Below are 27,335 nucleotides of genomic sequence, written 5' to 3'. Positions count from 1 at the left end.
GATATGACCTTCTTATTTTAGACTATTAGCATTTCTAGGACGTACTTTAGAACTATTTAAATGGCTCTGCATGGCTTTTTCAATGACCTCAATAAAATCTTTCAGAACTTTGTTATAGAATTATGTAGACTTTATACCAACTTAACAACAAATAACGACACTTACATTTTTACAGGTAATAAAAGAGTGATTCTCAGCCTCTTTCATTACTTACCCGCAGTCTTCCTTGTTTTCCAATTTTATAACTGAAATAGAAATAATTCCAAATCACTTGAATCAGTCATGGCATGTGAGCCAATTAAAGGTGTTTGTTAATCTAATAAGAGATACTTATCCTTTGAATCCTAGATTGTTTTGTGGACATTGTGGTGGGATTCGATATCTCAACTCAGCAGAAAGGGCAGAGTTTACTTGAAGATCAGTCTTGGATGGGAACCTACCTTCAAGACATCTTACATGCTGTCAGCTCCCTCAATGGGGTAAGCTGTGAGGTCGGGACAGAGACTCAGGTTAGTATAGCTTTTCAAGTGACAAATGCCATGAAAAAATACTCCCCCAAGTTTGAGATCTACAGTGAAAATATCCTGAACAGCTTGAAGGATGTAACAGTTAAAGAGCCGTCTCTTCTCAACGCAAACCTCTTGAGCTCACTATGGGATGCATTTCAGAATAAATCAGCTGCTCGAGGAAAGGTAACATGGTTTTATTTTATTTGTTGGTCAACGATTGCCATGACCTTCTTTTTACTCATCTCTCTCTCTCTCTTTTTTTTTTTAACATTTTCCTAGGTGGTTCTTTTATTTTCAGATGGATTGGATGATGATGTTGAAAAACTTGAACAAAAATCTGATGAACTTAGAAAACAAGGTACTAAGTATGGGGGAGGTGTGGGAAAGGAGTGTTTATTAACTTTATTATCTTAGCACTCAACCCTGGCTCTTAAGTTTCCAGGCACTCAAATATCCCTAAATTTTCCAAACTCTCCACTCTGTATGCGCTTGGCAGAGCAAATGGGCCCTCAGGAAGTTCTGGCATCTTTTTTTTCCTCATGTTATGCCGTACGCATATGAAGAATGCTAAATACAAATCCTATCCTTTGTCTTGTATTACTGTATTTCTTCTTAAGTTTTCGTGAGAGTGTTCCTGTCTCCCTTGTCCCACATTATCTAACATTGTTACTTCTTTAGTATCAGTAAAAGTGGACAGTACATTTCTCCTGCACCAAGAAAGAAGGTATTAGATTATTTTCCTCTAACACTCTTAAAGTTTCCAGAGTTGCAAGCATTGTTGGACAAGTTTACTCATGTTTGGGTTTTTTTTTTAATCTGTTCCTTCCTTCATACCAAAGGCCCTGGCGGTGCAGTGGTTAAGTGTTTGGCTGCTGACCAAAAGGTCCACGGTTTGAACCCACTGGCTGCTCTTCTGGTGAAAAGACCTGACGATCTGCTCCCGTGAAGATTACACCCTAGGAAACCCCTCTGAGGCAGTTCTACTCTGTCCTATAGGGTCTCTGTGAGAGAATGGACTCGACAGCAGTGGATCTGGTTTTGGTTTCCTTCATACCACAGCTGGAACAACTACAGTGTTTATGACTTTTTAAAGCTCTTGCACCAGGCTTTGGCTTTAGAAGCCAATGGCAGTTGGCCTCAGTGTCAGTTCTTACTAAATATGAGTCAGAAGAAGAAAAATGCATCCATGTGTGCTGGTTTGATTAAGGATAGAAATACTCTTCTGTAAGTGGAGGCTACTGGGGCCCTACCGGTATCCTCCTTCTAGGCAAGTTCACCCACCCCACGGTCCCCTCGCCACACCCACAGATGCTGTGAGTACTGGCTACAAACAATGCACAGCTTCTTCCTTCTCTGGAGAATAGCCTTTGGCCAATGTGAATTGCCTTACCTGGAAGGTAGCACCCCATGCTACTTGTGGGAATTGGGTTGGATCCAAGCCTCAAAGTGCTGTGGTGCATTTTATGCTCCAGGGCTCGCCATGGGGACAGGCTGAAGCTAGACTAGAGCTAACACACCTTGTTCAGCCCTTTCCCCTGCCTTATCCTGCTTCCCTCCCTCCCTTTCTTTTGAGAGCACTCTTTCATTAAATTAGGTACGCCCCAAACCCTGGCTCAGGCTCTGCTTCTAGGGAACCTGACATAAGACATCTACCTCCCAGATTAGTTAATAGATGCTGGCTGGATTTTGTCATTTCTGTTTGGTTCTCTCTCCTCAATCTTAAACAAATTACAAAGTTCTCTGAATTTACAGCTAGTGAGTAAAGATTTTAATTTTACCCTTTATTTACTAAAGCCGCCTTCTCTTTATTCTATCAAGTCTTGATCTTTTTTTTTATAACTGTAGTGGCTATTTTAATTAAGATTGAGAACAAGCTGGTTTTTAATTTTTTTTTATTTCACTTTTCTTTTGTGGGGGAAAAAGAGTGCTTGCACACAACATCAGAGCTTTCTTCAGGAAGTTTCTAAGATCAAGTCTCATTTTCTTTCTTCCAACCACCAAAGAAATCTAATAAAGGAGTTTCCATTTCAGAAGCTGATTTTTAATCATATCCCCAGAAATTAAGAATATTCAAAAGGGAGAGATAAAAGGATGATGATTATAGTGTTCTTTGAAAAGTGTCAAATGGCTCTCAGGGATGCTGACAATATGAACCAAGAGTACCTCTAGCACTGACTTCCCATATTTACACATAGGGTTTGAGTTGGTGCTGTGCCCTATGACTTGTATGTCTAGGAGAGCCTCCCTAATTTGAGGCCAGGTGAACTGTGCAATTACCAAGGACTAAGAAGGAGACAAGGAGGAAAGTGTCCCGGATGATGGATGTGCCTTTAGAACTTATCTATGTAAACTGAGGCTTGACTTAGTTTGCTAATTTTTAGAATTTAAAACCCTAGAATCTATTCAGTGATTCTTTATTCTCCCACTTTTTAAAAAATCTTGTCTACTCTAATTTTTAGGAAGTTTTAGATATTGTATTTAAGATCATGTGGAGTCCCCTGCTCCTGAGAGGACTTTTTAAAAAAAAGTCCCACTTTTTAAAAAATCTTGTCTACTCTAATTTTTAGGAAATTTTAGATATTGTATTTAAGATCATTTATTGGAGTCCCCTGCTCCTGAGAGGAGCAAGATTGATATCCATTCATTCTGAGAAAAGCTGTTACCAGAAATAATTATATGCATATTTCCTGCAAGTCAATATTCCCATTGTTCTTATAACTCATAAATTTTTACATTTCCTGGAACTAACAAAACAAATCAAATGTGGGAATATTTTCCCTTATAAATACATGGTTGTTGTTAGATGCTGCCAAATTGATTTTAGACTCATAGTGACCCCGTGTGACACAGTAGAACTGCCCCATAGGGTTTTCTAGGCTGCAATCTTTATAGGAGTAGATCACCAGGTCTCCCCATCATCACCACTGGAGTTGTTGGATGGGTTTGAACTGCCAGCCTTTTGATTAACAGCCAAGCACTTAACCAATGTGCCGAGGGCTCCTTCCTTATAAATGCACGTGGTTTAAATGTATGCAGGTATGTTAGCGTGCCCTCTCTTGATCATTAAGCTTCAGATGATCTACACGGCATTCTTCACTACCTACCTCAGGTAACAGATATCCACCACGTCTTTACTCCCTGTCCCCATTCTCATTCTTGAAAGGGTGACCACCAACTGTCTTCGTTTCCCTGGGACTGCAAGGTTTCCTGGAATCCAGGACTTTCAGCACTGAAATCAGAAAGTCCCAGGCAAAAAAGGACGAGTTGGTCACCCTATTCCTTGGTGTTTCTCTCCTTGACTCCTCCTCTTCAGCCAACCACTCTGTTTGCCTCTTGAAGAACTTGAGCCTCCTCAATATGCCCCTGAAACTTTATTCCCTTCATTCTCCTCACATCAACCCCTTGCTTCATTCTAAACTCAGGTCATATAAGCATAAATAAGAAGGTGTTCCTGACTCTCAGCCAACTGCTTGAACAGTTCTTTATCTACTCCAGTGAATTGGTTCCCAAATCCCACCCAGAAAATTCTTTACTCATGTGTAATAAAATGAGGCAAATGATGCCAGTAGAGTCTGGTTTTCTTTAAGCTAAATTTTTTCAATCTTTAGCACTGATCTTTATTCTGTGATTATGTCCTTATTACATTTATATTATTAAAATGCCTGGTCTATGAAATGCCAAGGTCTGTGAACCACAGCCCCGGGCAATTCCAAACCCAAACCAAACCCATTGCTGTTGAGTCAATTCCTACTCGTAGTGACTGTAAAGGACAGAGTAGAACTGCCCATAGGGTTTCCAAGGCTGTAAATCTCTACAGAAGCAGACTGCCCCATCTTTCTCCCTTGGAGTGGCTGGCAGGTTCAAACTGGCAACCTTTCAGTTAGCAGCTGAGTGCTTACCCACTGCACCACTAGGGCTCCTTTCCAGGCAGTTACCAAAACCAAACCGAACCTGTTGCCACCGAGTTGATTCTGACTCAATCTGGGCAGTTAGAAATAAATGGTGTCATTTATTTCTAATTACCTAAAAGAAAAAAAAAAAATTTTTTTTTTTTTTTTTTTTTAGCAATAGGTCTGTTGCTGTCTTTTATTACTTATAGTTCCAACTTGAGTTTGGATTCCTTATGACGTCATTTAGAGCTGTGCTTCTCAAATTTAGCATGCATACAAATCACCTGGGGGTGTGTTAAAATACAAATTCTGATTCAGTACATACGGGATGAGGCCTGAGAGTCTGCATTTCTGATGAACTCCCACGTGATGCCGAGGATCCCATCCTTCTTTGAGTGGCAAAAATTTAGATCACCTGTTCTCTACGTTTGTGAATTTCTCTGTACTTTAGGATGTCCTGGTGGCGCAGTGTCTAAGAGCTTGGCTCCGAACTAAAAGGTTGACAGTTTGAATCTGCAGCCCCTCCTTGAAAACCCTATGGGGCTATTCTACTCTATCCTACAGGGTTGCTATGACTCGGAATCAACTCAACGGCAGTGAATTTGTTCTGGTTTTTTTTGGGGGGGGGCGGTGTTTAGGATGCCCAATGAACTCATTCTTTCAATTCAAATCATCTGGGAACTGCAGGCTCTGTTACAATTTTCCTTGGCTCTAGTCTATTTAGTTTAATCCCATTTCTTTTGTGCTGTTACTGTAGTCTCATCACTGGTTAATTTTACATCAAGTGGTTGGGTGAAGTGGACAATAAAATGACTGCTTTTCCTGCAAGTAGAATACAATTCCTAGAAAAACAATTTAAATACATGTGCAAAAAGATGATGGTAACCAAAGCCATCTGTTTTGGGGAATTGTCAACTGTTGCCTGTTGTCAGCTACTGTTAAGTGTGACTGACAACTGTTTAACTGCATTGAATAGGCCTGAATGCACTCATAACTGTTGCCCTGGATGGAGCTGCTCATTCAAGTGACCTGGACAATCTTCTCTCCATTGAGTTTGGGAAAGGATTTGAGTACAGAACACAGCTGATTATTGGAATGAGAGATCTCAGGAGCCGACTGTCAAAGCAGCTGGTAAGTTATTCCGAGAAGGCGGGTGAATTTAAACTTTCTATTCATTTTGAATGTAGATTTAATATTTATGCTTATGAGTTTGGACTCATTCTGTTTGTTTTGGAGCAAAGAAAGATTTTTCTAAATTAAAAAAAAAGAACAAAGTAAACAGGAGGGAGTTTTGAAAGAAATGTAAGATGAAGGAGATGTGACAAGGCATGTTTAATTTATATGCCTGGCAAAAAGAAGAATAAAAAGAAATAAGAAAAAATTACTTAAATAGCACCTGTAGTCCTGCCCAAATTCCAGTCAACAAGCGAAAGTGCCAGAGAACCCGAGATGCAAAGCTGGAACCAGCTGTTCCCTCAGGCAGCCAGTTGTCACATTCCTCGAAGAGCCTGGGCATCCATCACATCTCACCACAGAGTCTGGTTGTAGTGTTTGAGATGTATGTTTTCCCTACAATGTAACCCATAAACAAGAGCCAATCACATTTAGAGCGCAACTAGGGAAAGAACAATCTGCTCCTGGAGTAGTGACGGTGGATGTCATACACTGTACTTGATGTGAGAGTGAAGGATTTTTAAGGCTTGTCCTGACGTTGAGATTTTTACGTTATGATCTATTTTTAGAACCCACTGAAAGGCAACAAACAACAATAACCAAACCCAGTGCCGTCGAGTCAATTCCGACTCATAGCAGCCCTATAGGACAGAGTAGAACTGTCCCCATAGAGTTTCCAAGGAGCGCCTGGGGGATTGGAACCGCCGACCCTTTGGTTAGTAGCTGCAGCATTTAACCACTACACCACCAGGGTTTCCACAACAATAACAGCAATGCCTAAATAAGACGCATCTCAATCATATTTCTTTCAAAAAGGTGCAAGAATTTTAACTAGGATGGTGAAGTGTTACCAAGTTATGTGGCACGGCTTTTACGTTAATAATTTTAAAAATGGCTAATAATGTGCGATTTGTTAATAACTTGTAAAGTCTGTAATCAGGATATCGGGACACTCTCAAATGAAGTGCTAGCTGCTGCTATTTGCCACCAATAGAATTAGTATATAAATATATATTTAAACATAGTTTGTTCAGTATAATAATATATACATGTAATATCCAAACCCACTGCCGTCGAGTCGATTCCGACTCATAGTGACCCTATAGGACAGAGTAGAACTGCCCCATAGAGTTTCCAAGGAGCGCCTGGTGGATTTGAACCGCCGACCCTTTGGTTAGCAGCCGTAGCACTTAACCACTATGCCACCACTATATATAATATCCCAGTGCCGTGGAGTCAATTATAAAATATAAAAACGATTACTTAAAGAATATGGAAGTTTTGCTGGAGTCCCTTTCCTACATGGGGAAGGCAAAGAGTCTATTTTACAAAAATGTATTTTTTTCTGTCTCCTCCATTTGGAAATCTGTATTGGTGATTCATAGAGAGAGGAAGTTATTCTTCGAAACATGTCTGTTAGTTTTTAGATATCACATAAATGAAACACTGTATATGAAAAACAATAATCAATTTCTGTAATGGCCATAGATCAATTTTAATGATAATAGTAATGATAATAGATTTTGGTGCTGCCGGGTTTTGGTGAGCCAAAGAAAGCTAACATTAAGCCAAGCAGTATGAAATTGCAGAGTCCATTTGTTTTCATTTAGCTTCACACGTTTCAGGTTTTATTGGTTTCTCTGAAAATTTCTGGAAAACAGAGTATTTTATAATGCCATAAAAAGAATATTTATGTAATAGGAAACAATTAGAGGCGGGAAATTACTAAATGGTTATCACAAGCGATTGCCATTTTTCTCATCACACTAGAATTTAGATGGGAAACTTCTCAACACAAAGATTGATTCTTCCCCACTAAAGTGAAGCATAGAATTTACTTCAAACAGAACTTTCTTTCCTAAAAATAAATTTGGTGGGTTCATTGTAAAAATGCAGTGGAATATGCCAGCTATTTTTTGGCACAGTACTGTTTGTTCATATGTGTGACTAAATAGTTTCAGGATAAAATTGTAAATATACAGTTTTTTGGCCAAAGTACGAAGAGAAATATTCTCCCCATGCCCCTACTCTCTATAGCAAATACTTCCAAAATGTTGGACATGTAATTGGTATTTCTGAAATCGTATCACAAACAAGCTGTTCTGAAGGGTTCACCATTGAACTTAGTTCCGGCAATATTACAGGCACTCTTTAAATGCGCTAGCATCTAAATTTCACCAAAACGGCCTCTACCAGACTGAGCCCAGAACAACTAGATGGTGCCCAGTTACCACCACCAACTGCTCTATCAGGGATCACAATAGAGGGCCTCGGACAGAGCGGGAGAAAAATGTAGAACAAAAGTCAAATTCACACATACACACACACAAAAAAAACAAGCTTCCTGGTCCGACAGAGAGTGGCGAAACCCCGAGAGTATGGCCCTTGGACATCCTTTTAACTCAGTACTGAAGTCACTCCTGAGGTTCACCCTTCAGCCAAAGATTAGGTAGTTCTATAGGGCCAACAATAACACATGTGAGGAACAGGCTTCATAGTTTAATTCATGCATAGGAGACTAATGGGCACACCAGCCCAAAAGCAAAGAATAGAAGGCAGGAAAGGACAAGAAAACTTGACAAATCGAAATAGGGAACCCAGGGTGGAGAAGAGGAGAGTGTTGACATGTTGCACTGGTGTCATAAAACAATTTGTGTATTAACCATTTAATGAAAAACTAATTTGCTATATAAACTTTCACCTAAAGCACAATAAAAAATAAAATAAATAAATTTCATGAAATGGGGAAAACATCATGCAGGCATTTTAGTCCACAAAGTCTTTGGAGGCAAAATTATTTAGGGTAATCGATAACACCGTGGTCAATGCTGGGGTAGGGTGGAGACAGGGAATCATGGTAATAAATTAGTATGGAATGAGCTGGGCTAAACTGATACCATTTTGGGGAACCCAAAAACATCTTTTGTCAATTCAGAATTCCTCAAAGGGTGTAGAATGCAGATCACAGGAGGAAAGATAGTACCAGAGGAACGTCTCATGCATTCTCTCTCACTCTAGAACATGGTCTCTTTAATGGTGAACAGGTTTCTGAAACTCCAGTAGAAGTCTCAATTGCGTGATGAGCTTGTGTGCATGATTTGGGAAGCAATGATACCAAATGTTATGTATTCCCCATCCCCCCTCAACTCAAGGTCAATGTTGCTGAAAGAACGTGCTGCTGTTTGTTCTGCAAGTGCTCTGGGGGAGATGGCACAATAGGAGTTCCTGGACCATCAGGAAAAAAGGTGATTTTAGTTCAGATTCCTGTTTCACTTTATTTGAATGTAGTATGTCCTTCAGAAATGCGGTTAGGTAGATTAAGGGGTGACTTTAACCCCAAGGTAGAACCTCTGAGGTAAATCTTTATTTCACTCCTCATTTTATATATCAAATTAGATAGTCATGAATTTTCCTTGACATTCTAAATAAGAACCTTTTTCAAAAGTTTTTATAGACATCTCAGGAGAAACAACTGCCAGGATCCTTGATTATCCACTGTTCTAGAAGTGATGACAGTGATACAAAAACTCAACTGTGATTCCTCATGTTGAATAATGAAAGCCTCCTCAACACCGATGACTCATTTTAATTTCCATTTTTAAGTATATAGCTGTGGAGTCACGGCTATATATTTACAAAATCAAGTAGAGAATAACCCCAGTGCCGTCGAGTCGATTCCGACTCATAGCGACCCTATAGGTCAGAGTAGAACTGCCCCATAGAGTTTCCAAGGAGCGCCTGGTGGATTCGAACTGCTGACCTTTTGGTTAGCAGCCGTAGTACTTAACCACTAAGCCACCGGGGTTTCCTAAAGTAGAGAATATTGTACCTATTTTGCTGAAAATCAAGCTAAAGAAGCTTACTCTGTCAGAGCAAAAGGTGCTAAGATATTTTACTCAGCTTTACCAGGCCAAAATATTGCCACAGATTTACAAACAAAAACAGGCCAATGATAAAAAAAAAAAAAAAGTAACCAGAATTCATTCACATATTTCCTAACCCCTCCCCCCAAAAAAGTTTGTTTACCCTTATGTAAAAATACTATTTTGGACTTTAGGAAATGTTGAAATATGTGTAAACATACAACAACAACAACAAAAAAAACATACAACAGAGGTGTTTAATAATGATTTCAATCCTGTTTGTTTACATGTGTGTTTAATTTTGGGGATAATTTATAGACACCACTGTAACTTCCAAATCACCATGGCTGTGTCTCTGAAAGTTTTGCTACAATTGTTTCCTGAATGCTTCAACTTGATGTAAAAAGGTTGTTATATTAAAAAAAATAAAAACAGGCCTCAGAGAGAATGGGAGGAAAACGCATGTGGTCTGTTATTCTGTGTGTAGCATAAATCCTAAAAAAGATTTTTTTAATTAAAGACAATAGTTTTAATCTATTTTCTGGGGGCAAATATAGCTCTGTTCATTTGATGATGAGTCTGAACAGAAACTGTTGCTGGTGCCTTTATGCCTTTAATTATATAAGGTTCTTGCCTCTCACTGGTCAAGAACGAACAGGTAAGGCACAGAGAAATTTCCACATGAGCAAAGCTTTATTAAAAGAGGCTTTCAAGTGGCAACAAGGAGGGCCCAGGTAACGCTTACCCACATCTCCCAGAACAAAGGATTTGCATGGGTTTTTAAAGGTTTTTGGGTGGGACAAGATTTATGTTTATTCATAGGTATAGGTGGGGTTTTCCAGGAGGTGGCTCATCTGGGCGGAGGTATGTTAGCTGCGGTGTGCGCGCAGCAGCTTTCTAAGATGGCTTTAAGATGGCTCCTGTCCCGGAGGCTTCTGCAATTCGTAGCAAGACTTATGATGGGATGTCACACCTGCGCAGTCTCTCACACCCAGAGTTCGATTCCCCAGCTACAGCTGCAGCCCCTCGCTGCCCCTGGTGGAAGGTCACACAGTGGTCACAGGTAGATGTCCTGTGCATGCCCCTGGGGCTGGTTTCATCCAGCTGCTTCTGAAAGATAACTTTAAGGGAGTTTCTGGACTGTTTTCTGATACCCTGCCCCATTGTTCTGGGGAATGGCTTTGTTTCTGTGCCCTGGCCCATTTCCTGTGACCTTTTTACTTTAATTTGTTTATGTGAGTTGCAGATTTGGGGGCCCATCTGTTCCCTGTCTTAAAACTAGAGGCCTGTGAATAACCCCTGAGAGAGTAGTAGACAATATCTTGATTCTCACACACACACACATTCATGATATCTTGAGTTACCTGGCTACTTGTCTCCATAGCCCATTTCTTTATATATGTATAAATGCTGCCTTGATTTGGGAGTGGGAGAGTAGTTTTTCAAACCCTTATTATTCCACATGAGATAAAACTGTAGAGTTGAAGAATTTTTCTTGATTACTTCTGTTTAGGGTCTATGGAATGCTAATATTTTCTCCTTTCTCTTATTTCCAGGGACTTCCAGGCTTTAAAGGCAGTGAAGGCTACCTAGGAGATGAGGGTATTACTGTAAGTCAAGTTGTTTTTCAGATTCATCTACTCCCAGAAATATATTTACAATATGGTATCACTTGCATCAATTCAGAGAGAAGCAATAAAGGTCAGAGTCTAAGGATTTATGTGCAAAAACTCAGGGCTTTCTGGATCCTAGTCATGGATAGGATCTTGCTTCTGATAGTTGTTAGTGGTTTATTAACCTCTTTGACCATCCACCAACATTGTACAATGGACTCAATGCAAAAGTTATCCTTTTCATCAGGAGAGTCAAACTACCACCATTTTCCCATTTCTGGCCCATTTTGCACAGATAAACCCACTCCACACCTTGTTTATAAAGGAGCTTACTCTTTCTTGCATCCATCCATCCATCCATCCATCCATCCATCCATCCATCCATCCATCCATCCATCCATCCATCCATCCATCCATCCATCCATCCATCCATCCATCCATCCATCCATCCCTTCCTCCCTCCTTCCATCCTTCCCTCCTTCCATCCACCCATTCATCCATTTAACAATTATATATTAAACATCTTACCACTCACTACATTATTTATCAAAGACCTAACTCATTAAAGCATTTGTTGATTCATTTAAAAAATATATATTAAGCATCTTGCCAGGCACAATGCTAGGCCCAAGAAATAAGAAAAGTAAAAAAAAGAAAAAATATTGTCCCTATCTCAAGTAACTTCCAGGCTAGTGAAAAGGCAAGTGTGAAAACAGTGGCTACAGTTATTATACACAGGGCTATAATAAAGGTATGTAAAGAGGTGCAAGGAAGTGTGGCAGAATAAGACCTAACAGCCTCAAGTAATAGCCTTGGTTGAGAGTCAGAACATAAGAAAGAAAGGCTGCAGACAAGGGGTAATACTTAGGCAGACGTCTGAACAAAGAATAAGAATCTCTCCAAGCAAAGTGGGTGGAGAAGAACATTCTACTACAGAAGGAACAATGTGTTCAAGGGCACGTAACTGAGTCAGAGAATGGTATGTTTTCAGTGGGGCTTCAAACCAGTGCTTGCCAGTTCAGTCGTGGCTGAGGAAGCGAAACTGGAACAGACCTGAATTTTTAGAATTTGGGCTAACTGGAATGGGAAAAATTATGAGTCAAAGCTGTGCTGGAAACTTAATCTCCCTCTTAGGAAACAAGGGCTGCATATGCATTGCATAGCAACCAAATCTTTTACCTGTCAAATTTTGAGCAGAGTTAAATACAGCAGTGCCCCATGCAAAGATGGCGGCTGACCACACTGCTTTGAATGTATGTTACTCTCCACAGTTGTGCAAGTAATCCAGTTTCACATATCAAGCTCCTGAAAGGACTCACTGTGTATCTTCTGAGCCTCCCATTCCAGGGCTTCCACCCTAATTTTTCCCATTCTGGTTATCTCTCAGATCACTCAAATTTTAAACATCTGAGTCTCTTCCGGTTTTGCTTTGTTGGCCATGATTGAACCGGTTCTAACTGGCTCAAAGCCCTGGATTTCAGAGTAGCATGTGGGTCCACATGGCTGGAATACAGAGCACGGCAGAGGGAGGTTACATGGTGGACAGGACCCAGGCAGCAGTCTTGAATATGCTGCAGAAGAGTTGGTATTGTGTCTTCTAGTTGATTGGCAGTCATTGAATAGTTCTAAGCACAGGAGTGATGATGGGGGTATGGGTTTAGAAAGCTTGCTCAGGCAACATTATAGATAATGCTAAGGCATGGGTAGCAGGTAGAAGCCTCACAGTAGGCCAGGTGCAAGACAGAGAGATCTGTCCTAATCTTGGCTTGGGACAGGATGAATAGGTATGTTAAGGAGATTAAATAGACCTAACTTGTGACCACTTGGGAAGAGAAAAGCCGAGGATACATCTTTGTTTCCAGCTAATAAGATTACACAGATTGTGGTGGAGCTCAGCAATACAAGAACTGCTGAAGAGGTATTTGATTTGAGAAAGATGAATTTTAATCTAGAAATCATGCCTCTTGTCTAGATCATGTCTGGATCATCCTTCTCTGATGTCTCATCAATTCTTCAATACCTATTCCCAGAATACCTCCTGAAACCTTGAGAATAGACTTTAGTTGCTGGTTGTTTGTATGCATGTCATATTTAGATAGAACTCCACTCAGGGCAGTGTGAGATGGGACCAAAAACAAAGTGCCGTCATCAGAGTTCCTCCGATTTGCTTCCATTCTTAAGTTTTTATAAACATGAATTATGGATTGTAAACAATGAGCAGTCACACATTTTTCTCCCAACAAATAATTTTTCAAGTTTTCAAGACAAATCCAAGACTACAATAGAAAAAGCTTATCTAGACATGTGCTCTTTCTCAGGGAGAAAGAGGAGTCCCTGGACCAGTGGGAGAGCAAGGTATTAAAGGATGCGATGGTACCAAAGGTCCTAAGGTAAGAGTCACATAAAACATTGCAAAGCCTTTTCAATATTAATTTCATTTTCCTACACTAACCACTATTGTCTTTCTATTTTCAGGGAGCCAGGGGCTTCACTGGACAGGAGGTATGCCACCAGGCACATCTGTTGATCTGCCATCTGTTATCCAGAATATTTTTATTTCCTGATATTATTGGCCAGTAGGTTGCACAACTGAAGTTTCTTTCGTAAACTTCATGGTTTTTGACCTTCATTTTTTTATTGCCAGCCATTTTTTTTTTTTTTTCCTGCATTCCTGCCTTTGACTGCAGGTGATGTGTCTTGTTTGTTGACAGTTTCTATTGCTGAGTAATACTTGATGTTACCCAGGGCCAGCCTAACAATGAGATTGTATGTAGAACACAAAACTAGGCTGTTTTTGTTTGGTGTCTGACTTCTTTTCACATCGATGGGATGTGCTCTATTCTGATCTCATCTGTCTTTTCAGGGAGAAGCTGGGGAAAGTGGAATTGATGGATTAAATGGAGAACAGGTAAAGCCTTCTCCTTGTACACAGGAATCCTTCTGAGTGATTCTATTACAAAAATGGAAATTTGAGTTTTTTCTCTTTTAGGGTGACAATGGTCTTCCTGGAAGAAAAGGAGAAAAGGGTGATGAAGGATCCCAGGTAAGGAATGAAAAAAAGGGGCAGCACTGGGAAATAAAGATGTGATTAATGGACTAGAATAGCTACCCTGGCTACATGAGTAAGCTGTTGCCCCAAATTGCTGTATAACAAAGAACTGCAAAGCCTCAGTTGCATACAGAAATAAACATGTAGTTCTTAGGTAGTCTGAGGGGTTCAGTTAATCTAGACTGACTTTGATTCATGTGTCTGTTCATTGGCTGGGGGCTTTGTTCCAGATGTCTCTTATCTTCTTCCTGGTACTGGAGAACTAGTCCGGCCATGTAGGCTATGTCCTTTCCAAGGATATGGCAGAAACACAACAGAATAAGAAGAAACACTCAGCGATCTCTCGAAGCCTGACCTTGGAACTCTTACACTGACACTTTTGTTTCTTTCTCTGGCTAAATCAAGTCACAAGGCCAAACTCAGTGGTGGAGAATTTTGCCCAGACACAGTAGTTGTTGTTGTTGTTAGCTGCCAACAAATCTGTTCCAATTCATAGCAACCGCAGGCCTGCAGAGTAGAACTGTGTTCCAAAGAGTTTTCAAGTCTGTGACCTTTAGGAAGCAGATCACCAGGCCTGTCTTCCGAAGACCTCTAGATGGGCTCAAACTGCCAACCTTTAGGTTAGTAGTCGAGCACTTGGCCATTTGTGCCACCCAGGGACTCCTTGCCACAGCGGGAAGGCACTAAAACCTGAAGAATTGGAGCCATTAATGAAAAGCAGCGACTACACCAAGGGCAGCAGTTAGAGGTATAGACAGGTCGGAGGTGCAGGGTAGCACAATGACACGTGCACACCACACATTCATCTTGAACAAATGGCAGCTGCGGGCATACTTCCGTCATCAAGTTTATCTATTTATAGAGTGTGAACGGTTGAATTGAAAGCCCTTTGCAGTTGACACAACCACCTTGGGCAAATTGGCTATCTTTCTGAATTGCAACTGCCTCGTTAAAAGAATCAGCCATACATGATTCACAAAGCAGTGGCAAGAATTAAACAAGGTGACAGGTGTGTCTGTACCACAGATTTTACTACCGTGGCAGATAATTGAGGTCACTCTTAAATTATCCATATGATGCCTGAAACTAATTTTGGTTGTTCTTCTTTCCAGTTTAAAAATAATTAATCTCAGTAGGAAAAATATTTAGTTCTTCAAAGCAGGAAAAAGATTATAAGCTCTTTGTCTGTTTGTTTGTATTAACTTTGGTAAAAATCCTAGTCCTAGTCCTGTTCTCCTTCTCATTTGTATTAACTTTAGGGCAACCCAGGGAAGAGAGGTATTTCTGGTGACCATGGACCAAAGGGCCTGCGAGGGGATCCTGTAAGTACCTGGGCTGCATGGCCTATAAATTAGTTTGGGTTTGGTTGCCATCAGCACTTCTGATATGGAGAAGACAGCAACAAACCCGTTGCCATCAAGTCAGTTCTGACTCATGACCCCCCATGTTACAGAGTAGAACTGTTCCATAGGGTTTTCTTGGCTGTAATCTTAATGGAGGCAGATCACCAGACTTTTCTTTCACGGAGCCGCCGGGTGGGTTTGAACCTCCAACCTTTCTGTTAGCAGCCCATCACAAACCACTTACGCCACCCAGAGAGCCATCCCCATTTAAAGGTATTACAATAGCCATCCTGAATGTAAACCATCACAGGCACAACTGTTGTAGGATTTTAAAAGCAAACACCTAACACTAGACCCCCTTCATGTATCAGAGGAGTATGGACAAGGAGAAGCCCTTGCACATCACTTGCACGCGTATTTCTCAAGAATATCTGTTCAGAATTGTCCTTGGGCCTCAGAGCTATGAAAGAATTCCAGTCTACTCCATTGTTTTCCTTTTGAGTACCTCAAAATGTGGAATGAATGGAAGAAAACAAAAGTCGCCACTTTTTTTTTCTATTCTCCAAGAGTCTTTCTCAGTTGAGACTTTTAGCCTCATTTCCCTGAATCCAAAACTTGAATGAATTAGGACTTGTTTGTTGTTTTTTATTTTAAAATTAATTTTATTTCGGTGAAATATATAAAGCAAAAAATCTTTAACTAGTTTCAAGTGTACAATTCCGTGACACTAATTACATTCACCATACACTTAGGTTTGTTTTTAAACTTTTATTGAACTGTAACACACAGCAGAAAAGTGCACAAATGTCAAGTGCACAGCTTGAAGAATGTAAGTACACCTGTATGGCCACCATTCAGATCAAGAAATAGAACATTACCAGCATCCCAGAAGCCCCCACGCCTTCTCCAGTCACTGCCTTCCTATCCCGAGATAATTGCTATCCTAACACCACAGATTAGTTTTATCTGTTGTTGACCTTTTATATAAATTTAAAAATATAAATATAAAAATATAAATATATATTTAAAATATATATATATAATATATATAAATGGGATCTCATAATATATACTCTTCTGTTTCCGGCTCCTTTTGCTCCACTTTATGCTTGTGAAATTTGTTCATAACAATAATTCATTCTATCTTGTTGCTATAGAGTAGTCCATTGTGTGAATGTACCACTATTTATTTACTCATTATAGTCTTGATAGACATTTGGGTAGTTCCCAGTTTTTGCTATCATGATTAGTATCACTATGGACATTCTTGTACCTGACTTTTGGTACACGTGTGTACACATTTCTCTTGGGTATATAAAGGAGTAGAACTTCTGGATCGTGTTGTTTATGCATATATTCAGCTTAACTATTTACAACCAAACAGCTTTTCAAAAAAATTGTTTTAATTTATACTCCCACCAGCAGTGTAGGAGAGCAGTGTACTGATGTACACACTCAGCAGAACGGCTGAAACTTTTTAAAAACCTCCAAAACCAAGTGGTGGAGAGGATGTGGGGCAACCAGCAATCTCACAGAGCTTAGCCTTTAATAACTCCTCCTCCAGTATACAATGTGTTCATCAGAGAAAGAATTTGATACAATATGTATTGGCAAATGCATATATTGAGTATGCATTGAGATTATTTAAAAGCAGAGGGAATTTGCACTTGAGGACAACATTGTTTACTAAGTGAAATCTTCTGATAATAATCTGATGACTTGAGTTTTCAAGTACTTCAAAACTACCTAATTTATAACCAGAAAAACATCCACAAATAAGGATAATTAAGAAATGAAAGTTCACATACAAGGCATTTCAGTCATCTATATATGGTGACTATTTTGGGGTTGTTTGGGGTTGCATCTTTTAGGGTATTGCTCTGCAATTGCCATTCACTTTGATCAGAATTCCCCCTAATTTGTCTGCTGTAGAATGTGTGATTATATAAGATACTTAAAAGAGCCTGAGTAATGTAAAAAGTTTTTTTTTTTTTTTTTTTTTTTTACTTAAAAGCAAATGTTCTATGACCTCAAGTTGGCTAAAAAAATCAACCCACTAGAGCCTCGCTGCAAAGAGCTGTTTGTCATAAAACTCACTTTAGGTGATTTGTCCTTGCAGAACAATTCTTCCCACTCACTTGAAAAAAGAGATCCAAATCTGGGACAACTGTTCTTCTTTACATGTGGTTTTTGTGGGTTACTATTTCAGGAAAAATCTGGGAGAGCAAGACTGATGAAATAAATACTGGCGTACGTTCATGGAACACACACATGATCAGATTATTCATAGGGACGTGTGCAAATGGCACAAATTCCTGAAAATCTAAGCTTATTCAGAAAGGATTTCTGATCACATGAAAGCTAGCTTACCAAAAAAAAACCCAGTGCCATCGAGTCGATTCCGACTCATAGCGACCCTATAGGACAGAGTAGAACTGCCCCACAGAGTTTCCAAGGAGCACCTGGTAGATTCGAACTGCCGACCCTTTGTTTAGCAGCCGTAGCACTTAACCACTACGCCATCAGGGTTTCCGAAAGCTAGCTTAGGTATGTGCAATCTCCCATTCCCACCTGAAGATAGATAAATCTCACGTAATGTTGGGGGAAAACTGAGCTAGATCATTTGTTGGGTTTATAGAGGCTAGTAAGGGTCACCATTCTAAAGTAATTTAGTATTAGAGGCCCAGGTGTAATCATAAATTTGTATTAGATGATGCGCTTTTGTCCGGTTGCATAGAAATAGAAATACAGGACCAGTTCATATTCAGATTGACCAAACAACTGGTTCATACGCACATTCGGTTGTTCTATTCTGTAAAATGTGCTGATGCATGGTTCTTTTCAATGTCATCACTTCGATCCAATAGTTTAGAGTTGAACTACAGTAAGAGTCTTACATGTCCAGTGGGATAAAATTCTGGGCTTTACAGTACCTTCCTTTTCCTGATCCACCTTTCTCATCAAAATACAATTTTCTAATTTTATATATTAGGTCTACCCTGCTTGAAGAACTTAACAGTCAAATATTTAAACTTAAGGGGAAAGAAAGAGTATAAAACAACCTTTGGCGTTTTGTATGTCAGGAAAAGAAATTTAAATTACTAAAATTTAAATTTTCACATAAATTTTGGTAATATTAGTTATATAAAGTAAATTCCAAGCCCAATTTTTCATGCATTAGCCTATAAACTCTATAAGTGCAAAAACTATTCCTTTAAATAGCTCACTAAATATGTGGAGCAACGTTATGTCCCTGTTGGTGATCTCAAATTGCTTATTGATTGACGAAGGTAGTCTGGGCTGCTTTCAGCCAAACAGCCAGGCAGGTGGTACTCAGCAGGTTGGGTAATTGTTGTCCTTCTCAATTTATTGGAGCATTGACTGAATGACTGGATCAATTGATTGTCTTGGCATCTTGGAGACAAGGCTTTATTTGTGGTCCTAACTAACCAAGTTAGAAAGCCTTCCTTTGGTCGGCTAAGGATAATATATCCCATAATGTGTTTCTGCTTTTCAATGAGTTTCTGCTGGGATATTTGTATGAATATTAGAAAAAAATCAAGATTCCAGTATTTTCTGGGAAAACAGAAAAGTCGGGATGAGTGGACAGGAATAGAAGGGAGCCAGGTGTCCAGAAGGAGGAGGAGGAGCCAGTGGCAGGCGTATCCGCAATATTACTCAGTGTGCTTATGTTATTGTGGTGGAACCCATTACAAACTTTTTCTTTCCCCCAAGGGTAGGTGAGAGTAAAATCTACCAGCCCTCAACTATAAAATTGCCTTGGCCCAAGGAAAGAGAGGGAAAGCTAAGAGAAGAGGTGGACTAGCAAGAAAGGGCACCTCTAGACTTAGGATAAGAATTGTCATAAACACAAGTCATGTCACCCTAGCTTCCCTTGGCTGTGCCTTCTCGAGTGGGTGCTGGCTTTCTCCTCACACACTCACCTTAGTTCTCCATTCTCATCCTGATAATGCAAAGCACAGGAGGAAAAGAAAGCTCATGGAAGCCATTTGTGATTTTAACCTATTTTATGCTTTCGAATGGGTTGGACTTTTGTCAACTTCCTTTGGGGTAGTAAAATGTGTTCTATACAAGTTACATTTTTAAGGAGAAATGTTCAAAATTTCTTAATTTTTTTCTCTTTATTGTCTATTTTTAGGGAGTTCCTGGATCTGACAATAGCATACAAGGACCCCAGGGCTTGAAAGGAGAAAACGGAAGACAAGTAATTATGTGGGCATTTGAGCATAGATTTGTAAAATGATGATGGGACAACTATGAGGCTCAAGTACTTTGTGATGGATTATGAATTGCACAATAAAGACTTTGGAATCATAATGAATACACTTGATATATGGAAATTTTTCTAGGAGCACATACATCTTTTACACCTGCTTATCTGCTACTGGTGGTGTAGTAGTTAAGAGCTGTGGCTGCCAACCAAAAGGCCGGCAGTTCAAATCCACCGGGAGCTCCTTGGAAATCCTATGGAGCAGTTCTACTCTGTTCTATAGGGTCACTATGAGTTGGAATTGACTCGACAGCAACAGGCTTGGGTTTGTTGCTGTTGTTGGTTATCTGCTCTCTTGGATTCAAGAAACATTCTCTTCTTTTTCCTCTAAATTTGTGGTGACTCACTTCACCAAGCTATACCCTTGAGGTGTTCATTCTGAGTGTAAACATCTAAATCCTAACCTGAAATGTGGAAATATCTGATAGAATTGTGCTATCCAGAGAGTTTTGGCCTTCCTGCTATCCAGAAAACACATACCCTATAAAGGCATTGTGTTATTGGTAGTACGTTGTAAGAACAAGACCTGGTAGATCTGTATGGCCCACGTCCTAGAGGCAAGTCTCATAGAATTAATCTCATGGATCTTGCAAGTCACAATTTGGTCATCCTAACCTTTTTTTCAGGATTTATAAAAAAATAGTTATTTATCTGGAAAATGTGTGCCTCTGGATCTTCTTGATCAGGAAGTTTCCTTCATGATTCTACCGAGGGAAGAACTCTGATACGGTGGGAAGAACTTTGCTTTGGGAACAGACTTACATCCTGTCCCTGGCTCTGCCCTTTACCAGCTCTGAAGTCTTGAGCCACTTTCTGTAAACCTGGATTTTCCCATCTGCAAAATGAGATGAGTAGGTTACTTTTGAAGGTTATGATGGGGATTCAGTGACCCATTTTGTTACACCATAAACATGCAGTAAGTGTTACCTACTGTCGTTATTACATCAGAAATATGTCTCATAGTAGACCTCTAAATTAAGGAGACTTGTGAGTATTATGAGATTTTATTCACAAGGGTGTTAATCTACACAGGTTAACCAAAAAAAAAAAAAAAACCAAAGGGAGCAAGAAATCCAAAGGTAGAAATTCAAAGCAGTAGCAGCCATACTCCTGCCATGTACTATGGTTCAATGAACGCATAGCCTATGTCTCAACACAATGGGGACAGCAATTTGAATACTCTGTGACATGCACTCCAAACACAAGTTAGACAGTGGTTATGAAAGATGAAGCCATGTCGTTAGCATTTTTGTCCTGCCGTTCCTCATTACCCAAAAAGAGATATGGTTTATGACCACTAGAAGTAGTGCCATGTTCCAAAGGAAAAACATTTCTCTCCTTGGCATATACCCATCCATCCTCTGTAGAACACTACGAGCTAATATTAAAGAGGAAATGTTTAATGCTGTGTAATTATTGTCACACATCTGCTTTTTCTTTTCACAGGGTGGAAGAGGTTGGCCAGGCCTTCCTGGGACACCAGGATCCAGAAGAAAGACAGTAAGAGCCCTTCTAGACAAGGAGACCCCCATGCTCCACTAGCCTATTTTGTGATGAAAATGGTTGATTGCGGGGAGTAGGTGGGGTGGTGCCACTGGAGCTCACTACCTTGGAGAAACTGACTTAAGAGAGCTCTCGGAACAAGGCTGGCAAAGGACTTGGGGGAAAAGCCTATGAAGTTGAGGCAGGCAGGTGCTCACTGCAGGAATAATTATCAATCGAAAGAGAGAACTGGGCAAAGAGACCAAAACAGTAGCCAACTAGGGGAAAAGTGATCCAAGCCTGGCCTCCTCACTAGGCTGAGATTGCCAGTGATGTTAAGTCCAAACTTCATTCTTCTGCCAAATTTTATGACTTCTTAGAAAAGTCAGTCCTGGTGTAGATATAATGAAGAGTGAGATTAGGTTACTTGTTTATTGAACGCTTCTGGATTTTTTGTTTGCTTGCTTCATTATTACTTTTGCAAGAGTACTTCAAAAAATATCTCTGTGCTTGGATACTTGGAAAACCACAGAGATCATGGGAGAAAACTTTTATCCAAAAACTTAAGAAAAAGATAACATTAATGAAATATACTTAGATGCTTGCACTGGGCTCTAAATCAGACCTGTCTTTTTTCTCATTTTGGAAACCTTGGTGGCATAGTGGTTAAGTGCTATGGCTGCTAACCAAGAGGTCTGCAGTTTAAATCCGCCAGGCACTCCTTGGAAACTCTATGGGGCAATTCTACTCTGTCCTATAGGGCCACTATGAGTAGGAATCAACTCGATGGCAGTGGGTTGGTTTTCTCATTTTGGAAACCCTGGTGGTGTCATGGTTAAGAGTTTGGCTGCTAACCAAAAGGTTGGAAGTTTGAATCCACCAGGCACTCTTTGGAAGCCCTATGGAGCAGTTCTACTCTCCTATAGGGTTGCTATGAGTTGGAATTGACTCGATGGCAATGGGTTTGGTTTTGATTTTTTTTTCTCATTTTGCAATATTTTCTTTCCCTCTTTATTTAGTTAGTTAACCAAGCTTCTTCCTCCACCTCCCCTTACCAAATAAATGTTTTAAATCTGAACACAAAAAACTAGTTCGGTATATTACATTTATTATACATTTTATTTTCTGAGCAGAAGAAATTCGTAGAACCAGTTACTTATACCCCACCCAGAGAATATTTTTGTATTTTGGAACACGCCTTCCTCTTATTTTTGAGGCCAGAGAAAAAGGAAATATCATATTTAAAACGTATGTAATTTGATTTCTGGGAAAGCACTTTACTAATGATGTTTTAATGCATCTCAGGATAAAGAAATGCATTTGCCATCATTTTATTTCCAGAAAGGGTGTAGACAGCTTACAACGCCTGGAAAATATTTTCAGCAGTATCATCCAGGAAAACCTTGTGTGCGAGGTTCACTTGTTTGTTTTATAGCAGCTATAGACTCTTTAGAGGCTAATACAGTATCTCCATGTATTATTTAAATTTCACAACTCCTGATAAATATGACCCCTACCTTGGGTAACAGATTCAGAAGTACCATTAAGGAATAAAACTGGGACTTTCAGTAAAAGATGGCAAAGTAAAAACATTTTTTACATTACTCCCCTTTTGTGAAACTCTCCGGAAACAACAAAAGAAATTAGAAAGAGATAAAGAATAGCCACAACCTCAAGCCACAATTGATGACAATACCAACCAACTATTCTTAAATCTGGATGTTCGTGAGAAAGGATTTGGACATCTGACACATATTACCTCGGACCTCAAACAGGAATCAAATTTCACTAAAAGTAACTGCAATGGTACTGAAAGAGCTGGGGAGCAAAACCCAGGGTCACCATAGATTGTGAAAAGAGCAGGAAATATACCAGGAACGTAGTTTAGCAGAGAAGGTATAAATAATGAGAAGATGGACAATATTCTCTTTGTATTATTTACAACTAGCAACCTAGGCATGGAGGCTGCCAGCAGTGAGGGGAGAGGAAGCAGTGACCATCACAACATAGAAAAAATTACCTACAACACAGAGAAACTTACTTACAGGACTTTGTGTGAGTGCCATGAATCTCTTAAATGCCAAAAGCTGAAGGGAGATATAGCCCTAATGTAGCAGAAATAATCTGATGAGAATATATTTAAGATAATATGTATATACCAAAGCTACTGGCCCAATTCCAACTATACATCTCAAACAGTTAATTAGGTAGCCCTTTTTTTTATTCAAAGATGGTTATTAATCAGAAAGAGGTCACTGAGGACATACGCATAGAAACTCCAAGGAAGGAGGAGAAAAAATTTACTTGCAAACATAGATAAATCCCTACTGGAAGAGGAATTATCCAAGGAAACAGTAGAAGAATTCTGGCAAATAGTTCTGTAAAGAAAGTCTCAAAGAAATGAAGACAACATGACTACTCTAAAAAAAGAGCATAAAAAATCAACAAGACAATAGAAGGTGAAGAAAAGCAAGCTGGTAGTACTAAAAAAGCAAAGAAAAAGAAAAAAATGTAGAGATGTAAGATATATTAGAAGCAAGCAACAACAACAAAATAGAATAAACATGACTAAAAATCATTTGGGTGTGGGAAGCAGGAAGCAACAAAGGCAATAGTAGAAATGGAATATCATCAACAGTGAACCAACTCATTAAAGTTTTACAGAAACTGACCTCTAACCTTTTTCAGACGTACACAGTCTGTTTCCTATATAAGAGTGTGCTTTTGACTGAAATATGAGTAGCAGAATTGAAAGTCTACAACACTGGTCTCTCATAGAATTTTTACCTGCACATCTCAAATTTCCATCAAGACAATGCTGTCTGATGTTTATTGAACTGTTGCAAATCCCGGATGCCAGTCTTCCTATGACCTTACTGAGAGTTCCTAAATTATACAATAAAATGTCTTTGTCCTTTGATTTCCATAGCTGTACAATATTGATCTGAAATATACCCTAACCTTACATGTCAGACCAAATGAGAGTAGCTGGAAAAATTCACTTGATTGTGTAGCACAGTTATTTTGATTGGATGTTTTATTAATATACTGAATTGACCAGCAATAAGAAATCTAAAAGGGAAATTAAGTACACAATTTCATTTACAGTAGCATCTAAGAGAATAAGATACCTAGGAATAAATCTAGCCAGGGATGTGAAAGACTTATACAATGAAAATTATAATACACTGTTGAAAGAAATAAAGGAAGAATTAAATAAATGGAAAGATATTCCACATTCATGGATTAGAAAATTTGATAATGTTAAGATGTCAACACTACCTAAAGTGATTTATAAATTCAGTGCAATCCTCATCAAAATTCCAACAGCCTTCTTTACAGAAATGGAAAACCAATCCTCAACTTTATATGGGATGGCAAGAGGCTCTGAATAGCTAAAGCAATGTTGAAAGAGAAAGACAAAGCAGGAGGATTCACATTTTCTCATTTTAAAACATATCATATAGCTACAGTAATGAAAACAACCTGGTACTGGTATAACAATAGACACATAGACCAATGAAATAGAATTGGGAGTCTAGAAATAAACCCACACATGTATGGGAAACTGATTTTTGACAAAAGTGCCAAGTCCATTCAACGGGGAAAGAAGAGTCTCTTCGGTAAATGGTGTTGGGAAAATTGGACCTCCATATGCAGAAAAATGTAACAGGATACATTACTAAACAAAAACCCGTATCAAACCCATTGCTATTAAGTTGATTCCAATTCAACACCTTACACAAAAACAAATTCAAAACGGATTAAGGCCCTAAATGTTAAAATTAAAACCATAAAAATTTTAGAAGAAAATGCAAGGGCAACAGGTCTAGCTTTTAACAGTGGATTATCTAATGTAACAACAAGAGCACAAACAGTAAAAGATCAAATAAATAAATGGGACCTCATAAAAATTTAAAATTTTGCTCATCAAAAGACTTTACAAAAAAAATAAAAAGATAAGCTACCAACTTGAAGAATATCTTCAGAAACCACATATCTGATAAGAATCTAATAACCAAAATATATATAAAACTTTGACAACTTAACAACAAAAAGACAATCCAATAATAAAATGGGAAAAGGACTTGAATAGACATTTTACCAAAGAGGACAGTCAAATGACCACCAAACACACAAAAAGATGTTCAATGTCATTAGCCATCTGAGAGATGCAAATCAAAACCACAATGAGATACCATTTCACTCTCACTAAGATAAAAGGAAAATGATAAATGTAGACAAGGATGTAGGGAAATTGGAACTCTTATCCATTGCTGGTGGGAATGCAACATGGCACCGCTGTTTTGGAAGACCGTGTGGTAGTTCCTAAAAAACCTAAAAATAGAACTACCATATGATCCAACAATTCCATTCCTAGCTATATATCAAAAAGACTTGGAAGCAGAGACTCAAACAGATACTTATACACCAATGTTCACTGCAGCGATATTCACAATAGCCGAAAGGTGGAAACAACCTAAAAGCCCATCAATGGATGAATGAATAAACAAAATGTGGTACATACGTACAACAGAATACTACTTAGCCAGGGAGAGAAATGAAGTTTTGATACACGCTACAGTATGAATGGATCTCGAAGACATTATGTTGAGTGAAATAAGTCAATCCCAGAAGGACAGTGTATGACCTCACTTATATAAAAAGTCATGAAAAGGCAAATGTATAGAGGCCAAAGTTTATTATTGGTTACCAGGGGCCAGAAAGAGGGGTAAGGGGTGGGGCCTATTACAGACTATTGAGTTTCTGTTTACATTGAAGGAAAAATCACATTGATTAAAGATAGGGTTGCACAGTTGATTAATGTAATTGCTGTCAGTGAGTTGTACACCTGTAAAAAGATGAATTGGCAAAAGTTGTGTGATAGATATTATTTACAACAACAACCAAAAAAATGTAGTTACTGGGGCTGCTTATGTACAACCAAACACCTCACGTAATTTGTTTCCTTATTTTGGAAGTTTAGGGTCATGGTTTCGTGGGACATACCAGTTAATTGGCCTAATAATATGTTTAGTGCTTCTGTTCTACCTCCTAGTTTTTTGCATAGTGCTTGGGGGTTCTAAAAGCTTGCAAGTGCCCATCCAAGGTACAACAGTCGGTCTCTACTCACCTGGAGCAACAGAGGAAGAAGGAGAGTCAGGAATAAGAGGAGGATATGGAATGTGTGGCTAGTTCCCTCTATGAACAACTGCCCCCTTTGCTATAAGACCAGAAGAACTGGATGGTGCCCAACAACCATTACTGAACAGTTTGATGAAAGATTCTATAAAAGGATCCTGATCAAAAGAGGGAAAATGCAGAACATAATTTCAAATTCTCATGGACTTTCTGGAGTCATGGAAGCTGAATGAACTTTGAAACTATTGCCCTGAGATAATCTTTAAACTTTAAAAATATCCCGTGAAGTCTTCTTTAAAACAACCAATAGGTTAGCTTAACTAGTAAAGAATTTCTACCTTGAGCATTGTGCGCTCTTAAGATCTATCTATATGCAATGAAACTGACACCTCGAAAGATTAGATAGGAAACTTAGGGGACGGTAAATTTATGTTAATGGGGGAGGAACAACTTTGGGAAAGGTGGGTGAGAATGGTTGCACAACTTGAAGAATGTAATCAGTGTCATTGAATTGTACACGTAGAAATTGTTTAATTGGTGTATGTTCTGCTGTGTATATTCTCAACAACAAAAATAAAATAAATTATAATAGGTATATACATATATATCTCTGTGTGTGTTTGTGTATATATACTGAATTTAGTAGCTTTCAAATGCTGGGATGGTTCTTCTATTTCTGAATGCCAAAAGCTGAAGGAAGATGTATTTTATTTGATTTTTTTGGATAAAATTAAAGTCTGGCTGTCTTTAGTTTCTGAATTTAATTTATAACAAAGTTCATGGAGTCAATTCTCTCAATTTTTCCTCTGGCCTCCTGCCCTTTGGCCACTACAATCCTGACTTCTGGCTTACTTGGTAATGCTCAGGGAAAAAAGAAAAGAAATAAAATTCACGTCAGTCAATTTTGCAGCTTGTGAACAGCTCTAGTAAAAGCTTAACGGAAGACAACTTTGACCACAATGTGTTTTCATAAGTATCTT

At 39.0% G+C, this 27,335-nt stretch overlaps 1 protein-coding gene across 1 annotated transcript in view; it reads left to right on the top strand.

Annotated features, from left to right (window-relative positions):
* The window catches only part of LOC126068286 (collagen alpha-6(VI) chain-like), a 119,967-nt gene that overhangs the window by 64,600 nt on the left and 28,032 nt on the right, over positions 1–27,335 (top strand). The window contains exons 10-21 of the mRNA XM_049870746.1: positions 349–692; positions 789–867; positions 5,376–5,530; positions 8,725–8,817; positions 10,992–11,045; positions 13,367–13,438; positions 13,524–13,550; positions 13,912–13,956; positions 14,038–14,091; positions 15,357–15,419; positions 19,600–19,665; positions 21,178–21,231. Coding sequence (XP_049726703.1) covers positions 349–692; positions 789–867; positions 5,376–5,530; positions 8,725–8,817; positions 10,992–11,045; positions 13,367–13,438; positions 13,524–13,550; positions 13,912–13,956; positions 14,038–14,091; positions 15,357–15,419; positions 19,600–19,665; positions 21,178–21,231 — 1,106 coding nt within the window. The remainder of the gene's footprint in view (positions 1–348; positions 693–788; positions 868–5,375; positions 5,531–8,724; positions 8,818–10,991; positions 11,046–13,366; positions 13,439–13,523; positions 13,551–13,911; positions 13,957–14,037; positions 14,092–15,356; positions 15,420–19,599; positions 19,666–21,177; positions 21,232–27,335) is intronic.

Source organism: Elephas maximus, chromosome 27 (assembly GCF_024166365.1).
Source record: "Elephas maximus indicus isolate mEleMax1 chromosome 27, mEleMax1 primary haplotype, whole genome shotgun sequence".
Lineage (NCBI taxonomy): Eukaryota > Metazoa > Chordata > Mammalia > Proboscidea > Elephantidae > Elephas > Elephas maximus.
The sequence above is the reverse complement of the archived record's forward strand: the minus strand, read 5'-3'. Positions and strand labels throughout refer to the sequence as shown.